This window comes from Geotrypetes seraphini, chromosome 3 (assembly GCF_902459505.1).
Source record: "Geotrypetes seraphini chromosome 3, aGeoSer1.1, whole genome shotgun sequence".
Taxonomy (NCBI): Eukaryota; Metazoa; Chordata; class Amphibia; order Gymnophiona; family Dermophiidae; genus Geotrypetes; species Geotrypetes seraphini.
In genome coordinates this window covers 14,573,169-14,589,425 of record NC_047086.1, presented here as the reverse complement: position 1 = coordinate 14,589,425, position 16,257 = coordinate 14,573,169, and the positions used below count along the sequence as shown (strand labels likewise).

The window sequence follows — 16,257 nt, the reverse complement described above, 5'->3', positions numbered from 1 at the left end:
GTTTTTCACAAGAAGAACAAATAAAGACCAGGTGCATGATTTGATTTAATTCTTTGATGCTATGAAATGTGGGTCATTTATAAGTTGTCTGATCTGTGGACCATCAAAAATTCCTGCCTTCGGTTTTTCCATGGTAAGTAAAAGTAACATATGAGGGGCATAATCAAAACTATAAAATGTCCAAAAACTTGCCTAAGTCGGCACTTGGACATCCTAATAACAGGGGCATCTAAGTACCGATATCAAAACAAACTTTTTGGATGTTCAGCAGCACTTCTATGCTGCTGTGCATCCAGAGCTCAAAGGTGCATGTTGGGAGGTGTGTTATGGACGGGCTTCCATCTGGATGTCCTGAAGCAATGAAGCTTTTCCAGGACATCCTAGATAGAACTTACACGCCGGGACTTAGACCAAAATAAAACAAGTCTAAGTGTCCCAAAGGTGACCAAACTAACATGATGAGCACTGGAGGGTTTAAGGCATGACCCCCCCCTTTTACTCCCCCAGTGGGTCACAACCCCCTCCCTCCAATAAGGGCCTTATGCCCCTCTCACTGCGTCCCAAGATGTTTTGGGAGGGGAAAGGCCCGTCATTCTCAGCACGTGGTCCTTTAGGCAGCAGGGAGTGTGCTTCCCTCCTGCTGATTTTGCATTGGAAGATACAGGAGTATCAGATGAGGTTGGGGGGGGGCAATGTTGCCAATTGGTGTCACGTGATATTAGGGGGGGTATTGCCTGGTGTCAGGTGATATAGGGGGTGTTGCCTGACAACATAGGCCCACTCACGATTGTACCATCATTATCTACCACATAATGATTTTACACGCTGTACAAGTGGCTTCTCAAATTTAGACAGGAATCTCCATGATTTCCTTTTTTTTTTTTCCTAACAATTCTAGCAATCAAAGGCAGCCTCAGATTGCTGTAAACGACGCCTATACAGACTACAAAAAAGATCCACAATCAAGCTGCTCTAATTCAAGGTCAAAAGACAAGAAACAAATGCACCAGCGATCCCAGACGCTCCCCAAAGTCTACCACATCTCTCAACAGTTTCTAGCTAAGATCCAGTATCCTCTTCCTTAGCAACCCACCAGACTGCTCAAGATGCTTGCCAGTACTAAAGCAGTAATCTCAAGGGTAGGACCGCCTGAAACTGGAAGATAACACTGAGAAACCAAAACGTGCATCCTGGTGGTCTGTACATTCAATTGAATGTGTGATGGCCCAAGAGCCACCCAACAATATTCGGCAGCAGAATGAGACCATGCTCTGAGCACGATGTCGTGGATTCTCTAGTGGAATGTGCTTTAAGCACCTCTGCCACAGACTGACCCTTAAGCAAATAGGCCAGCGTAATTACTTCTTTAATCCGTCACAATTGTCACCATAGAAACTGATGCTCCTTTCTTAGGACCTCCAAATAAGCACAAATGATCATATTCAGACAGCCCAATTAGATTTTAATAACATTTCGGCTATACTTGAAGAATCTATTACAGACTCTTTGGTTAGAACTACTTTGCTGGTCTCTTTCATTTTCAAACAAGGCTTAAATTCTTTTATGAAACTAGATTCTCATCGTTCTAAAGAACTATTTCATGGTAAAAGAATTTGGGTTCATCTCGACGTAACACGAATTACAGAAGAAAGAAGAAGACAGTTTCTTTTTATGCGACAAGAGACAAGGGCGCTGGGAGACACATTTTTTATTGGCATACCCTTGCAAATGTTTAGTGAAATATGCAATGTTAAATAAGTTTTCTTTATCCCGAAGCAATTGAGAACCTTCCTGGACTTAAAGAAAATAGCTTCGACATAACTGATTAATGGAAAGAGGGACAGTAGATCAGTGTTATTGCTTTTCTTTTAAGTTTACTTCTTATTCTTGCAACATTCTAATTTATTTTTCTGGAGGCCGCATTATCGCAAGGATGTGCTGAGACTGGAGTCGGTGCAAAGAATGGCCACCCGGATGGTCTCGGGACTCAAGGATCTACCATACGAAAAACGGCTTGACAAATTACAGCTATACTCGCTCGAGGAGCGCAGAGAGAGGGGAGACATGATCGAGATGTTCAAGTATCTTACGGGCCGCATCGAGGTGGAGGAAGATATCTTCTTTTTCAAGGGTCCCACGACAACAAGAGGGCATCCGTTGAAAATCAGGGGCGGGAAACTACGAGGTGACACCAGGAAATTCTTTTTCACTGAAAGAGTGGTTGATCGCTGGAATAGTCTTCCACTACAGGTGATTGAGGCCAGCAGCGTGCCTGATTTTAAGGCCAAATGGGATTGGCACATGGGATCTATTCACAGGGCAAAGGTAGGGGAGGGACATTAAGATGGGCAGACTAGATGGGCCGTGGGCCCTTATCTGCCGTCTATTTCTATGTTTCTATGCTTCACTCCCCAATATGATAATTGTGGTCTAAGGAAGGCAATATTTACTTTGACCTTATATTGGTGTTAATGAATGGATATTCCTAATGCATTTCTATAACAAGAAGGTTTTCTTGCAAAATTTTACTTGAAATGATAAAGAATTTTTTTTAAAAAAGATCTCTGAAAATCTTACGCATTGGGCATCTCCACCCCCCCCCCCGATGGCCACACAAGCGGCAGCGGCAAATGTTTGTTCACAGTCACTCCAACCAGCTCAGGCAGAAGAGGAGGAAGGGCAGCTAGGACCACTACACTGCTCTGCAAGGCAACTTCTCCTGCCACAGCTCGAGGCTGTTTGTCAGCATTATTGGACAGACACAGAACATAGTTTTGAAAATAAATAAAGTAAGTTGCTATGTGCCATTCCAAGGTACCCAAGGTTGCCGTGGGAGAAGCAGGGTCCTCTCCCTGAAAGGAAAGGGCAGTATGGGCGAGGAACCCAACAGTCCAGGTGAAGCACTCCAAAAGGAAACACCACTGAAACCTGAAAAATAATCCAGGTAGTTATATCCTTTTGTTTGTTTGATAGCCAGGAGCCCCCTCAAAAGACCCCAGAAATCAAGAAATGCTCCCCAAGAACCTCTCCCTGGGCTTACCAGACTGCACCTCCACCAAGTGGACTTTGCAAGTCTGAATCAGGGGTTCTCAGTCTCTATCTGCTAGTAGACATGAATAACATAAGAGTTGTCATACTGGGACAGACCGAGTGTCCATCCTATTACCAACAGTGACCAACCCAAGTCCCAAGAATCTGATAGAAACCTAAAGAGTAGCAACATTCCAGAGGTGAGATTGTGATGTCATAATGCCTCATTCCACCAATGCTAGCCAAACTCATCAGTGATGCACAATGGTTTGATTGTCGTATACCTGGTGCACATAAGAGCATAAAAATTGCCGTACTGGGACAGACCGAAGGTTCATCAAGCCCAGTATCCTGTTTCCAACAGTGGCCAACCTAGGTCCCAAGTACCTAGCTAGATCCCAAGCATTTTACCAGTCTGGTGAGCTGCTAAGGAATTTTGGACTTTTACTTTGGCAGCTGTGACCCCCAAATACTTTTAATGCAGAAGAAGAAAGGATGTCTATTGCTTAATAAATGTTGTAGGATTTCACTTGGTATGATTGGTTTGGGAAAAAAAAGTCATATCATTGATACCATGTTTGGCTTTTCGCTAACATTACATGAAGACTCTGAATGTGGTCTAGAAAGATTCACTGGTTGAATTATCCCTGATGAAGTGTTTATAAAACATGAATTCAAATTGGAGTGTTTGAGGAAGACTGATTGAAGAAATTGTATGCATGTAGATATTTCTTTTCAACATATATCAGCTATGCACATAAAGAGAATTTCTATAAAGATTGCCCAAAGTTGGGTACTAAAATGCATCTGGGCACCAGAAGATAATTTTGGCCTGATGAGCCAAACTTCCATACGGCTGAACAGTTTGTCAGCACAGTGAAGGTGGTTAATGACACACGCTCAAGGTGTTAAAGTGATAACGAACTGTGCCACTGGCATCACTATAGACCCAGTGCAGCGTGAGTTGAAGAGCATCGCCTGGCTGCCTGAAGAAGACATGGAATGTTTGGAACACCATTGCTAGATGACTGCATCAAAGTGTACGTTGTGAGCTATTAGTGAAGTATGTTACTGTTATTTTCCACAATAAAGTGCAGGTATTGAAGGTTCATCTAATAAAAATACTGCTAGATTTCTTTTGTATAAAATGTCAATCATCAATGTTATCATTGCGGAGTGTGAAAACTTATAGCTATAATAACAAGAAATTTGTTCCATTAAGTAAAAATAATAGCAAAGTTTACGAAAAATGGAGCTTTATGTAATCAGTGGTTTGAGGGACCTCAGCATGGGCTTAAAATTTTTTTTTTAAATTTTCTGATCAAGCACAATCAAATTCATGGGCAAAACTTAAATTCACACAGTTTTTTCCAACTTTAGGTTTTTCTGGTCAACCCCAACACCACATATAAGGCAGGCCTAAATGTTGCACTTTACCACTAACTCATCGCATTCTATAAGTCACACACTAAAGTGTGGGACCTGCCCAGGCCCTGTCACACGTATACTCCTCTTTCAATTGTCTGCTGTGCTCGCACTTTGCACCCAGCCAGTACTTAACACATTTACGTGCTTGTATTCTATAATCTAAGAGGCTCCTGTTCAAAACACTTAGGGCGCTAAAGCGTGCATGTTTGTCTATGGCCGTGTTAGCGGTTAGCACGTGCGCTAAAACGCATTACACACCTTAGTTAAAATGAGGTTAGATTCAAAAAGTACCATAGAAATCTATGATGCTTTGTGTGTCGAAGTGCTTTGAAAATGAGCCCCCTAATGTGCAACTATCACTCACATTTAGAGGGGCATTTTTGAAAGAATTTCCTAGTCAGAATGGGAATGTCCTGCTCATAACTCCCCCCTAAAACCCCATCCATCTCACAGCAGTTTTCAAATAGGAAAGGACAGGGACATCTGTCTGACAGCATTCTTTTAAAATGGCCACACAGACATCCATGCACAAGAGAGGAGTAGCTTAGTAGTTAGTACAGAAGATGGCAAAAACCAAAGGACACAGGTTCAAATCCCACTGTAACTTGTTCTGTTGGGTTTTTTTAACTTATCCTTCTAGGAACAGAAAAATGCCTATTGTACCTGAATGCACACCACATCAATAGCCTTCAGGCTTGTGGGTATCTTATATACCTTTAGTTAAAGCAAATATTTTTCTGTTCCTGGAGAGAGTCCCAAGAAAAACAAAATTAAGAACACAAGAATAGCCTTACTGGGTCAGAAAAATGGTCCATCTAGCCCAGAACCTATCCTCAACGGTGGCCAAGCCAGGTCACTAGTACATAGCAAAAACCCAAATAATAGCAAAATTCCATGCTACCAACCCCAGGGCAAGCAATGGCTTCCCCCATATCTCTCTCAATATCAGATTTTGGACTTTTCCTCCAGGAATTTGTCCAAACCTTTCTTAAAACCAGCTACAACCTCTGGCAAAGCGTTCCAGAGCTTAACTATTCCCCGAGTGAAAAAATATTTCCTCCTATTGGTTTTAAAAGTATCTCCCTGTAACTTCATTGAGTGCCCCCTAGTCTTTGTAATTTTTGTGTTACTGTGGGATTTGAATTTGTATCCTTTGGTTACAGTCCACTGCACTAGCCACTAGACTACTTCTCTTGAGTTGATATTTTGTTCAGAATGGTCGTACACTTCCCCCTCCCTATGCACGGTTTCGATTATCCTCAATTTTTTTTTTGGGGGGGGGGGAGGGAAAGAGCATAGTTTAGGGCCTTCCCATCTCCCTACAGGACTTAAAATGTTTAGTAGCGCTATAGATTACTCCTTACCTGGTGGTCTAGCGGGCTTTCAGGGCAGGAGCGATCTTCCTATGCTCCTCCCCTGTGTAGATCGCTAATAGGAAATGGCTCCCGTGAGCTCCCGTGTCGTAGTCTCGAGAGACCACGGGAACTCACGGCAGTCATTTCCTATTGGCGATCTGCACGGGGCAAGAGCATAGGAAGTTCGCTCCTGCCCCGAGAGCCCGCTAGACCATCAGGTAAAGCCGGGATGTCGGGGGGGGGGGAAGGCAGGAGGGAGGCGGGGGTGGGTCAGAGCCGGAAGAGAAGTTATTCATAGTTTTTCACACTGTGCGGTCCAGCTCTTCCCCTATCCCCCCGTGAATACTGAGGGAGAAGTGTAATCCCTGCAGTTGGTTTTTCCAGTTTCACTTTCAGATAGAGTGAGGGGAATGGGGAAATTAACCACAGCAGGGGGGGGTTAAAGAGGTGTCATGCCTTTATTCTTCCTTTGGAGAGCTACTTAATTAGAGCGCCTTCTAGTAACTTGAACATGACAAACTGGTGTAGTTAAAAATGTCCTTTTTAAGACACTGACGCTGCTTTGCTGCTAGATATGCTAGTCCTACCCACAACACATGCCTTTGTTATTTGGATGAACTGCAGTGTGAAATGTCCAAATTCTGACTCTCCAAAATTGGGATTTGGATGTTTTTAGCAGATGGATTTTTTTTTTTTTAGGTATTTTAGGTGAGTGCTTCAGAAATGAACACCTTAGGTGCTAAGATTACATAATTAGGGGGATATTGGACTGTTTATACCTCATGTGAACAGCAAATCTTGCTTTTCAATCTCTCAGTTTAAGAAGGTCCATCTTTTTCACATCTGTCTGTTAGCTACTAGATTGGTTGGGTATTTTTGATCATTTTTTCATAGTGGTATTCTTTCACGAAATATCATGCATTAAGTCCTCTACACTTTTGCTTAATTTATTTTTTCATTCTGCCAATGTATTTTTATCCAAGCTCTATGTACCTACAGATATGCTATTTAATTTATTTAAATGATCTACTACTTACTCTATTTAGTAACTAAGTACCAGTTACGTAATGTGGCAGGATATGCTAAATCCCCAAAGCAGCCTCACATTTCCATTTTAAAAAGGTGACTAAAAATAGCTTAACGAAGCAAGGCATGAGTAAAGTGCTGGCAATACGCAACACCGGGATAATAGGTTCTCTCTTGGACAGATTTCCAAATTCCCACTTTCACCCATCACGTTCTCCCTTGATAATTCAGTGGTGGCAAAGAGAGAGGAGCTGGATTTAACATTTGCACGAATGAACAGTTCACAGGAAACTTCTTTCTAGACTTTGTGAATCATAAGTCAGTCTTCAGTAAACAGGAATGAGAACACCAAGAGAATACATGGTTTTTTTTTTCTAGGATATTTCTGCTGCCATCTCTTAAATAAAACTTCAGTTGCAACTATTTGATTCCCCTCGTAGGGCTCCTTTTACTAAGCCGTATTAGGGCTTTAACGCGCAGAATAACGCACGCTAAATTGCCGCCAGCGCTAGACCTTAACGCCAGCACTGAGCTGGCGTTAGTTCTAGCTGCATAGCGCGGGTTTAGCGTGCGCTAAAACGCTAATGCAGCTTAGTAAAAGGAGGCCTTAAATTATGGCCAAAAATAAGAATGTAAGGGCGAAACCCCCCCCCCCTCCAAAGAAAAAAAATTATTGCAAATAAACTGTGCGGTACAGTTCATTTAAGTTATGAGGTCCCCACGGCTGGCTGTAGTGATGTGTCAGAGCTCTGGGTTCCTATGACATTCGCAATGGCATTTTCCACTAACTGTTGCTCTTTCTATCAGCTACTTAAGGCCAACATGTCCTGCCCCACTGAATTCTGGGAACGAGGAGAGTTCAGTATAGAAGAGCCGGCTGCAATCAGTGATCTAGACTTAGACTTAAGGAACTGTTTGGCAGCCGCTCCTCCTCGGTGGGCGGAGTTTGGGCCGAGCTTGGACCAGCCGTCCGGTAGAAGTTGGGTAGTCTAATATCGAATCGGAAGCCTCTGCCGGCATGGACCTTGTCGTTTAAAGCATAGAGCTTGTCCGCAATGTCGCTCCTTATCAAAATGGAGAAGAGACGAGCGATGAACCGATGCTTGGCGAAGAGCAGGTACAATTTCTTTCTACGCCATGCAATGTATCGACAGTCTGTCTCTGCCGTCAGCGTAACCTGCATCAGAGCACACATAAAAAGCAGGATCTTAGAAACTATACTGCTTATTAAAAGGTCAAGTACTTTGGCTATTAGTTCAGTTTAAAAGTAAAACAGAAATAAAACAAAATAAGGAAATTAAGGTTATACTTTTTTTTCAAATAGGAAGGGTATAATCAATTATTCTGGTTGAAATCAAATCCACTGCTTGGTTTCAACTGGAACCAAAATTGAAAATGTTATGTCGCAAATCCTCCTGGTTCAGCTGCTGCCAACACCATACCTTCTCCCTTGGAAGAGGGCCAACTGGCCAGCCAGCCAGCCAACCTCAACCCCTCTACACTCCTACCGCCTAAAGACCCTCCCTAGGCCTACTTTTGCTTTAAATGGCCTGGTGGTCTAGTGGTTTCATCTGGGCAAAAGCTATCCCCCATCACCCCCACAGGTTCCTCAGCCAAAATGGCTGCCGAGACTGCTGTGGGAGGTCCCAGTGGCTATTTTGGGATAGAAAGCAACAAAGGAGGGAGCAATCTGAGGATCACTGTGGGGGTAAGAGCAACTGGGAACACTTGTGCCCAGAAACTGCCAGTAGATCACCAGGCTATGTAAGGGCAGACTTAGGGAGGACAGAGGGGTTCAGATTAGATGGCTGGGGGAGGAGGGCAGAGCGATTCAATTTTATCCAAAAATGCATGAGCATTTTCAGCTGAAACCTGAATTTGAATTTCAAGTTGGTTTCAGTGTCAAAACCAAAAATCCGCCAGCCTCTAGTTGCTAGGAGGGTGGAAGGAAGGGGAAGACATCGAATCATATGCTGGCCAATACTGGAAATTATACGACTATGTTCCAGCACTTCCATTACCAATTGGGTAAAGCTCATGATGCAGTCCTACGTGCCTGGTTAGCTATGAAAGTGTTAGCACTCGCATAACTCCTGGCTCTGCCTTCCACACCCCAATCTGCTCACCTGGTGAGTGCCAACAGTTGGTGGCACGGTTGAATTAGTGCCACTGAATACCAGTGGCTGGGTGGGCACAAAATGATTGCTTAATTTGCTTTGAATATTAACCTGTACATTATTATTTTTATTTAGTTATTTCCAATATTTCACACAAGAAAAACAGATTGAAAATGCAAAACATATCAATTCAGGGCTCCTTTTACAAAGGCGGTTTTAGTGCGCGCTTAACGTGCGCTAAAATGCCTCGCAGGCTAGCCGCTACCGCCTCCTTTTAAGCAGGCGGTAATTTTTCGGCTAGCGCACACTAATCTTGTGCATGCGCTAAAAATACTAGTGCACCTTAGTAAAAGGAGCCCTTAGCCTTTCACAAAGCATCAAATATAAAGAAACATAGGGCTCCTTTTATCAAGGTGCGCTAGCGGGGTTAGCGCGTCGGACATTTCATCACGCGCTAACCCCCGCGGCAAGCCAAAAATCTAACGCCTCGTCAATGGAGGCGTTAGCGACACGCGCGGTATTCCGTGCGTTAAACCCCCTACCACAGCTTGATAAAAGGAGCCCATAATTCCTCTTCCTTAAATCACAAAAATTCTCTCTTTAGGAGGAGATAAGATAGAGTGAAAGAAGACTCCTCCTCCTCTAATTCCGATTTACCTCCAGACTCTCCGACTCCTCCAATCCTGTTAGCCACTAAATGACTTAACAAAATGGATCACTCAATCTAACTAATTATCCCTTCTTCATTACTCCCCATACTAAATGCCTCTGCTTTGCCTTATCGAACACTGCAGTATGTATCACCGCCGTATGTAACACTGCTGTATGTAATATCGCTGTATGTAACTTACAGCAAATATAACTTCGCTGTAAATGTACAGTCTCTTCATCTGTTAACCGCATAGAACTTCCATGGTAATGCGGTATACAAGAATAAAGTTATTATTATTATTTAAACAACCTTACATTCATGGCTTCTTCTTTTCTTTTTTAAAAATCAAGGCCACGGTGCACGAAGCACAAAACCTGTGCGTCCCCAAGTTCAGGAAAGGGTGCAATAAAAATAGAACGAAAAAACCCAGTGTGGATAACAAATGCAGTGAAAAAGGCAATAAGTGACAAGAAGGCATCATTCAAAAAATGGAAAAAGGACCAATCGGAGGGCAACCGAAAGGAGCACAAAAAACACCAAAAGGAGTGTCACCGAGTGGTTAGGAAAGCAAAAAGAGAATATGAAGAGAGACTGGCGGGGGAAGCAACAAACTTCAAATCATTCTTCAGGTACGTCAAGGGGAAGCAACCAGCAAGGGAAGAAGTGGGACCCTTGGATGATGGAGACAGAAAGGGGGTGGTAAAAGAGGAAAAGGAGATAGCTGACAGGTTAAACGAGTTCTTCACTTCAGTTTTCACGAAGGAGGACACAACCAAAATTCCGGAACCTGAGGAGATCGTAAAAGGAGACCAGGATGAAAATCTGGTCCAACTAGAGGTGAGCAAGGTGGATGTCCTCAGGCAGATAGGCTAAAGAGCGACAAATCGCCAGGTCCGGACGGCATCCACCCAAGGGTACTCAAGGAACTAAGGAATGAAATAGCTGAGCCACTTCGACAAATATGCAACCTATCCTTAAAAACTGGAGAGATTCCGGAAGACTGGAAAATAGCAAATGTCACGCCCATCTTCAAGAAAGGCTCAAGGGGAGACCCAGGAAACTACAGGCCGGTGAGCTTAACCTCGGTTCCGGGAAAGATGATGGAAGCGCTGATTAAAGACAGCATCTGGGAACACATCGAAAACACTGGGCAGCTAAAGCCGAGCCAGCATGGCTTCTGCAAGGGCAGGTCATGTCTCACAAACTTACTATACTTCTTTGAGGGAGTAAACAGCCAGGTGGATAAAGGGGAATCTATAGACATCATTTACCTTGACTTCCAAAAGGTACCACACGAAAGACTGCTAAGGAAACTATGGAACCACGGGGTGCAAAGGGAGGTCCACCGATGGATCAAAAACTGGCTGGAGGACAGGAAACAAAGGGTTGGAATAAAGGGCCATTACTCAGACTGGCAATGGGTCACGAGCGGAGTTCCGCAGGGGTCGGTGCTGGGACCGCTCCTGTTCAATATATTTATTAACGACCTGGAGGCAGGAACAAAATGTGAGGTTATTAAATTTGCGGATGACACCAAACTATACAGCAGGGTTGATAACACGGAGGACTGCGAAGATCTCCAAAAGGATCTGACAGCGCTGGAGGAGTGGGCCAAAAAGTGGCAAATGAGCTTCAACATAGGGAAATGCAAGGTCATGCATGTAAGAAAAAGAACCCGATGTTCACTTACAAAATGGGGGGTTCACCGCTAGGGGTGAGTAACTTTGAAAGAGACCTGGGAGTGATGGTAGACACATCATTGAAGGCGTAAGCGCAGTGCGCCACAGCCTCAAGGAAGGCGAACAGAATGTTGGGAATCATTAAGAAGGGTATCACGACCAGGACGAAGGAAGTCATCCTGCCACTGTATCATGCAATGGTGCGCCCGCACCTGGAGTACTGTGTCCAGTACTGGTCGCCGTACCTCAAAAAGGACATGGCGGTACTTGAGAGAGTCCAGAGAAGAGCAACTAAGCTAATAATGGGTATGGAGGACCTCTCATATACTGACAGACTGAAAAAGCTGGGGCTTTTCTCCCTGGAGAAGCGGAGACTTAGAGGAGACATGATAGAAACCTTCAAGATCATGAAGGGCATAGAAAGAGTAGACAGGGACAGATTTTTCAAATTATGGGGAACCACAAGCACAAGGGGGCACTCAGAGAAATTGAAAGGGGGTAGGTTTAGAACAAACGCAAGGAAGTTCTTTTTCACCCAGAGGGTGGTGGATACATGGAACGCGCTACCGGAGGATGTGATAAGCAGGAGCACGCTACAAGGCTTCAAAGAAGGTTTGGATAGGTACCTGGAAGACCAAGGGATTGAGGGGTATAGATAGGAGTAGAGGTAGGTTATAGGGATAGGTTTAGAGGCAGTTACAAAACTAGACAGGGACACTGTTCAGGCAATTAGGCCTGATGGGCCGCCGCGGGAGCGGACCGCTGGGCAAGATGGACCTCTGGTCTGCCTCAGCGGAGGCAACTTCTTATGTTCTTATTAACTTTGTAACTTTCTCCCTTTTTTCCTTATGTTCTCAAGTTTGTCTATATGTCTGTCCGTCTAACCCATTTTAAGTTGTACGTTAAATTGTATGTTTATTTTATATTTTATTGTAACTCGCTTAGTAAATTATATATAAGCGATTATCAAATTTAAATAAAACTTGAAACTTCTCTACTGATCTTTCCCCAGTGCTGGGGTCTTCAAATGTAAAAATGACCTTAGCTGATCTGGGGTGAAAAAACATATTTAACATTCAGAAACTTAACTTAGCACTTGCAAGGGTAAGCAAGGAAAAAAAGTTGCTCCCAGCGCTAAGGTTTCATTTCGCATTTCAAGAAAGAATTTCCCATGCTCCTGTGTAGTTCTGGTGACATCCGTAAACCACCACACTTTTTTGCCCTAGGACAAGGACTGAGAATGACGAAAAAATAATTTCATAACAGCATTTAAGGGCCTGTTTTACAAAGCCGCGCGGTAACAGCTCCGAAGCCCTTTAAATCTCTAGGGCTTCGGGGCTGTTAGCGCAGCTTTGTAAAACAGGCCCTAAGTCTTGTTCAAATAAAAAAGGCATTAATAAGGTAGCTCTTTCCGTGTTTTCAGAGAGTGTGGATTCAAGCAATTCAGTTTCATTTAAAGGTGACTCTAATTCTAGTTGTATCTGAGGTGTAGTTCCCATTTTATTTTTAGAAGGTAAATAATATATACGATTAATTGGTGGAACATGTATGTTGAGAGGAAACTTTCAATATATCAACCAAATATTTTTTTGAAGATATCAATAGGAGCTACACCAAATGACTTAGGAAAATTCAAAGCACGAATATTTAATCTTTGATTAAAGTTTTCTAATTGTTCCATTTTCCTTGTAAAAATTATTCTTTCTTTAACTAAATTATTAGTCACAGCATGAACCTCCATCACACTCTTTAATCTGTTGCATTTCCTTGGTCATTCCTTCTTTGTTACTTTTAAATGACTGCCCGAGCTCATCAACAGTGCTCGCAAGAGAAGCAATCTGCTGCCAAGATCCTTTTTCTGAAGAATTCAGCCTCTCGAGTGCTTCCCAAATTGCCTCGAGAGTTATTACCGCTGGTCTCAATGTTCCCAGGCCAGCATTCAAGCCGGCACTCAATTCTCCCTGCTGTGATGGTAGTGTGGCGAGTCCAGCCCCAAAATCTGGGGTTTTCCCTGGTGCAGTCTCCACACAGAGCTCCTCCAGCAGGACTGCGGTTTCAGCAGGGTGTAGCGGTGGAACAGTGCCTGGAGGGGAGAGCAAAGTCTTGAACCCGAAATCTCCAACCGCTTCTCTGGGTGAAGAAAGCCCAGGTATTCCTCCAGATTGTTGTTGGAGTAATTTGGGGGTGGCGGTAAAATCCAATATCGAGCGTTGTATAGGGGTAGATGTCCTGGCCGCAATGGGGTCGGCTCAAACGCTCCCCTTACACTTCGAATGCGGCACTGTCGATCGTTTGAGGAAAAAGAAAATCAATAGCGGGTTCAGTTGTTAAGACCGCCGCCTCCATGCTGCCGCCATCTTGAATCTCCCTGTAAATTATTTTACCTTTGGGTATAAATTAGTTCTTGCCATTCTCTTTTAAAAGATATCAAATGGTGAAGGAAATATTGGGTTTACTTTGAATGTTAACATCCCTCACTCCTGTTTCTTTTTTATAGATCATAAACTGGGCAGAGCCTTATTTTCTGCAGCTTCTCCCAATTAGTTTAATTGGTCCCAATCCACCAATTAATTCACCTGTTGAGCTCCTAGATTGTAAGTCTGGTTACCAAACAGGGTTATTTGTTTTGTCTTGTCTGTCTTGACTAGATATGCCCCAAGGAGCAGGGACTGCCTCGGAAACACAGCTGCATTATGTTACATTCATATACTGCCTTCCTTAACAAAGCATAATACTACAACATGATGATATCAAAAATACAGAAATTAAATTTATTTCACAAAAATATCATCAATACATTTCTGGCACTCAGTTTTAAAGATAGTTAAAGGGGGCTTAACCCCTGAACTGCATTTTTGAGCACAGTTGCATACCGTAACAGGTGTTATAATAATAATAATAATAACTTTATTTTTTGTATACCGCAATACCACAAAACAGTTCAGAGCGGTTTACAGGTTAAGAGACTGTACATTTACAGCGAAGTCACAGCATGTCAGAAAACAGTTCAGCATATCAGAAAACAGTTCAGAGCAATTTATGCAATGAAAGTGCAGAGAATTAGTTAACAAGTGTATGGTATAAACCAGTAACAATTACAAAATGGTCCAATAACTGTTGCAAGGGGGTGCCAACCAGGGAAGAAGGGGAGGAAGGTAGGGAGGGAGGCGAGGTTGGGATTATTAGTTTGGAAGGGAGGGCGGGGGTTAGAGGAATTTATCAAAGGTATGATTTGAGAGATTTCCTGAAGGATTGATAAGTTGGGGCAAGAGAGATGAGGGTGGACAAGCAGTCATTCCATTTGCCAGCTTGAAAGAGAAGGATTTGTCGAAGAATCTTTTGTAGATGCATCCTTTTGGGGAGGGGTAGGCAAACAGGTGGGCATTGCGTGTGCGGTTAGAGCCTGGGAAGGCGAAGTGGCGTGACAGATATCGGGGCTGAGCCAGTTAGGGTTTTGAAGCAGAGGCAGGCGAATTTGAAGATGATCCTTGCTTCGAACGGTAGCCAATGAAGTTTTCTATAGAAAGGGCTGATATGGTCTGACTTTTTGAGCCCGTAGATGAGGCGGACGGCGGTGTTCTGGATGAGTCTTAGTCGTTTAATGGTTTTCTTGTAGGAGCCCAGATATATGATGTTGCAGTAATCCAGGGAGTTTAGGATTAGGGATTGGACCAGCAAACTGAAGGTGGGGAAATCAAAGTAATGTTTGATGGAACAGAGTTTCCAGAGGATGGAAAAGCATTTTTTGACCTGGGTATTAGTGTGATCTTCTTAAGTGAGGCATCGGTCCAGGATGACTCCGAGGATTTTTATAGTGGAATTGATTGGATATGTTAAACCATTAAGTTGCAGGGTGGTGGACGATAGTTTGTGGTTGGGACTTGCAAGGAAGAACTTGGTTTTTTCTGGGTTTAGTTTCAGTTTGAAGTGTGTGGTCCAGTTTTCTACCATGGTGAGGACAGTTGAGATGTATTGTTCTGTCTCATGTGACAGTGAGGTGATGGGTATGATGATTGTAATGTCATCTGCGTAAATATAGGATTTCAGGTTACGGTTCGATAACATGTGTCCCAGTGATGCCATGTAGATATTGAATAGTGACGGGGATAGGGGGGAGCCTTGGGGGACTCCGCAGGGGTTGCTCCAGGTATGGGAGAAGGTTCCGTCATTATGGACTTGGTAGGTTCGGTTTTTTAGGAAGCCTGTGAGCCAGGTTAGTACTTGTCCGGAAATGCCAATGGAGTCGAGGCAACTAATCAAAATGTCATGGTCTACTAGGTCGAAGGCACTGCTGAGGTCAAACTGGAGTAACAGTGCGCTGTTTCCCAGTGAGAATAGTTGGAGGAGGTGATTGGTTAGTGAGGCTAGAACGGTTTCCGTACTGTAATTGGTGCGGAATACAGACTGGGAGTCGTGAAGGATGTTAAATTTCTCTAGGTATGACGTGAGATTGTAATTGACAAGTCCTTCCATGATTTTAAGGAAGAGCGGAATATTGGCGATGGGTCTGTAGTTGGAGGTTACGGAGGGAGATTCTTTGGGATTTTTGATTATTGGAGAAACGAGGATGTGGCCAAGTTCCAGTGGGAAGTGGCCGGTTGACAAGCAGAGGGTGACCCAGTTGAAGAGTTCCGCTTTGAAGGGGAGGGGGGCAGTTTTCATGATGGATGGAGGGCAGTTGTCTAGTAGGCAGTTGGATTTGGAATATTTTGAGTATAGCTTGAGAAATAGGTTCCAGTCTGGGTTTTTGAAGTGAGACCAGGTCATGTCAGCCTGTGAGCCATCATTTTCTGTAGAAGGTGGATGGATATATGGGTATGTGCTAGTTGTTGTGAGCGTTGTTTTTAAGTTGAGAATTATCCGGAGACAGCAGGCAGACAGTCTCACATGTGTGGGTGATGACATCCACGGAGCCTGGTACAGACGGTGCTAAAAGTGTACTGTCACTTTAAACTTCTACAAAACTTCGA

The 16,257-nt window shown here is 43.5% G+C and overlaps 1 protein-coding gene across 1 annotated transcript in view; it reads right to left on the bottom strand.

Annotated features, from left to right (window-relative positions):
• Nucleotides 1-16,257, bottom strand: part of BVES (blood vessel epicardial substance) — a 265,683-nt gene that overhangs the window by 143,990 nt on the left and 105,436 nt on the right. Inside the window, exon 4 of the mRNA XM_033936311.1 lies at nt 7,726-8,016. Coding sequence (XP_033792202.1) covers nt 7,726-8,016 — 291 coding nt within the window. The remainder of the gene's footprint in view (nt 1-7,725; nt 8,017-16,257) is intronic.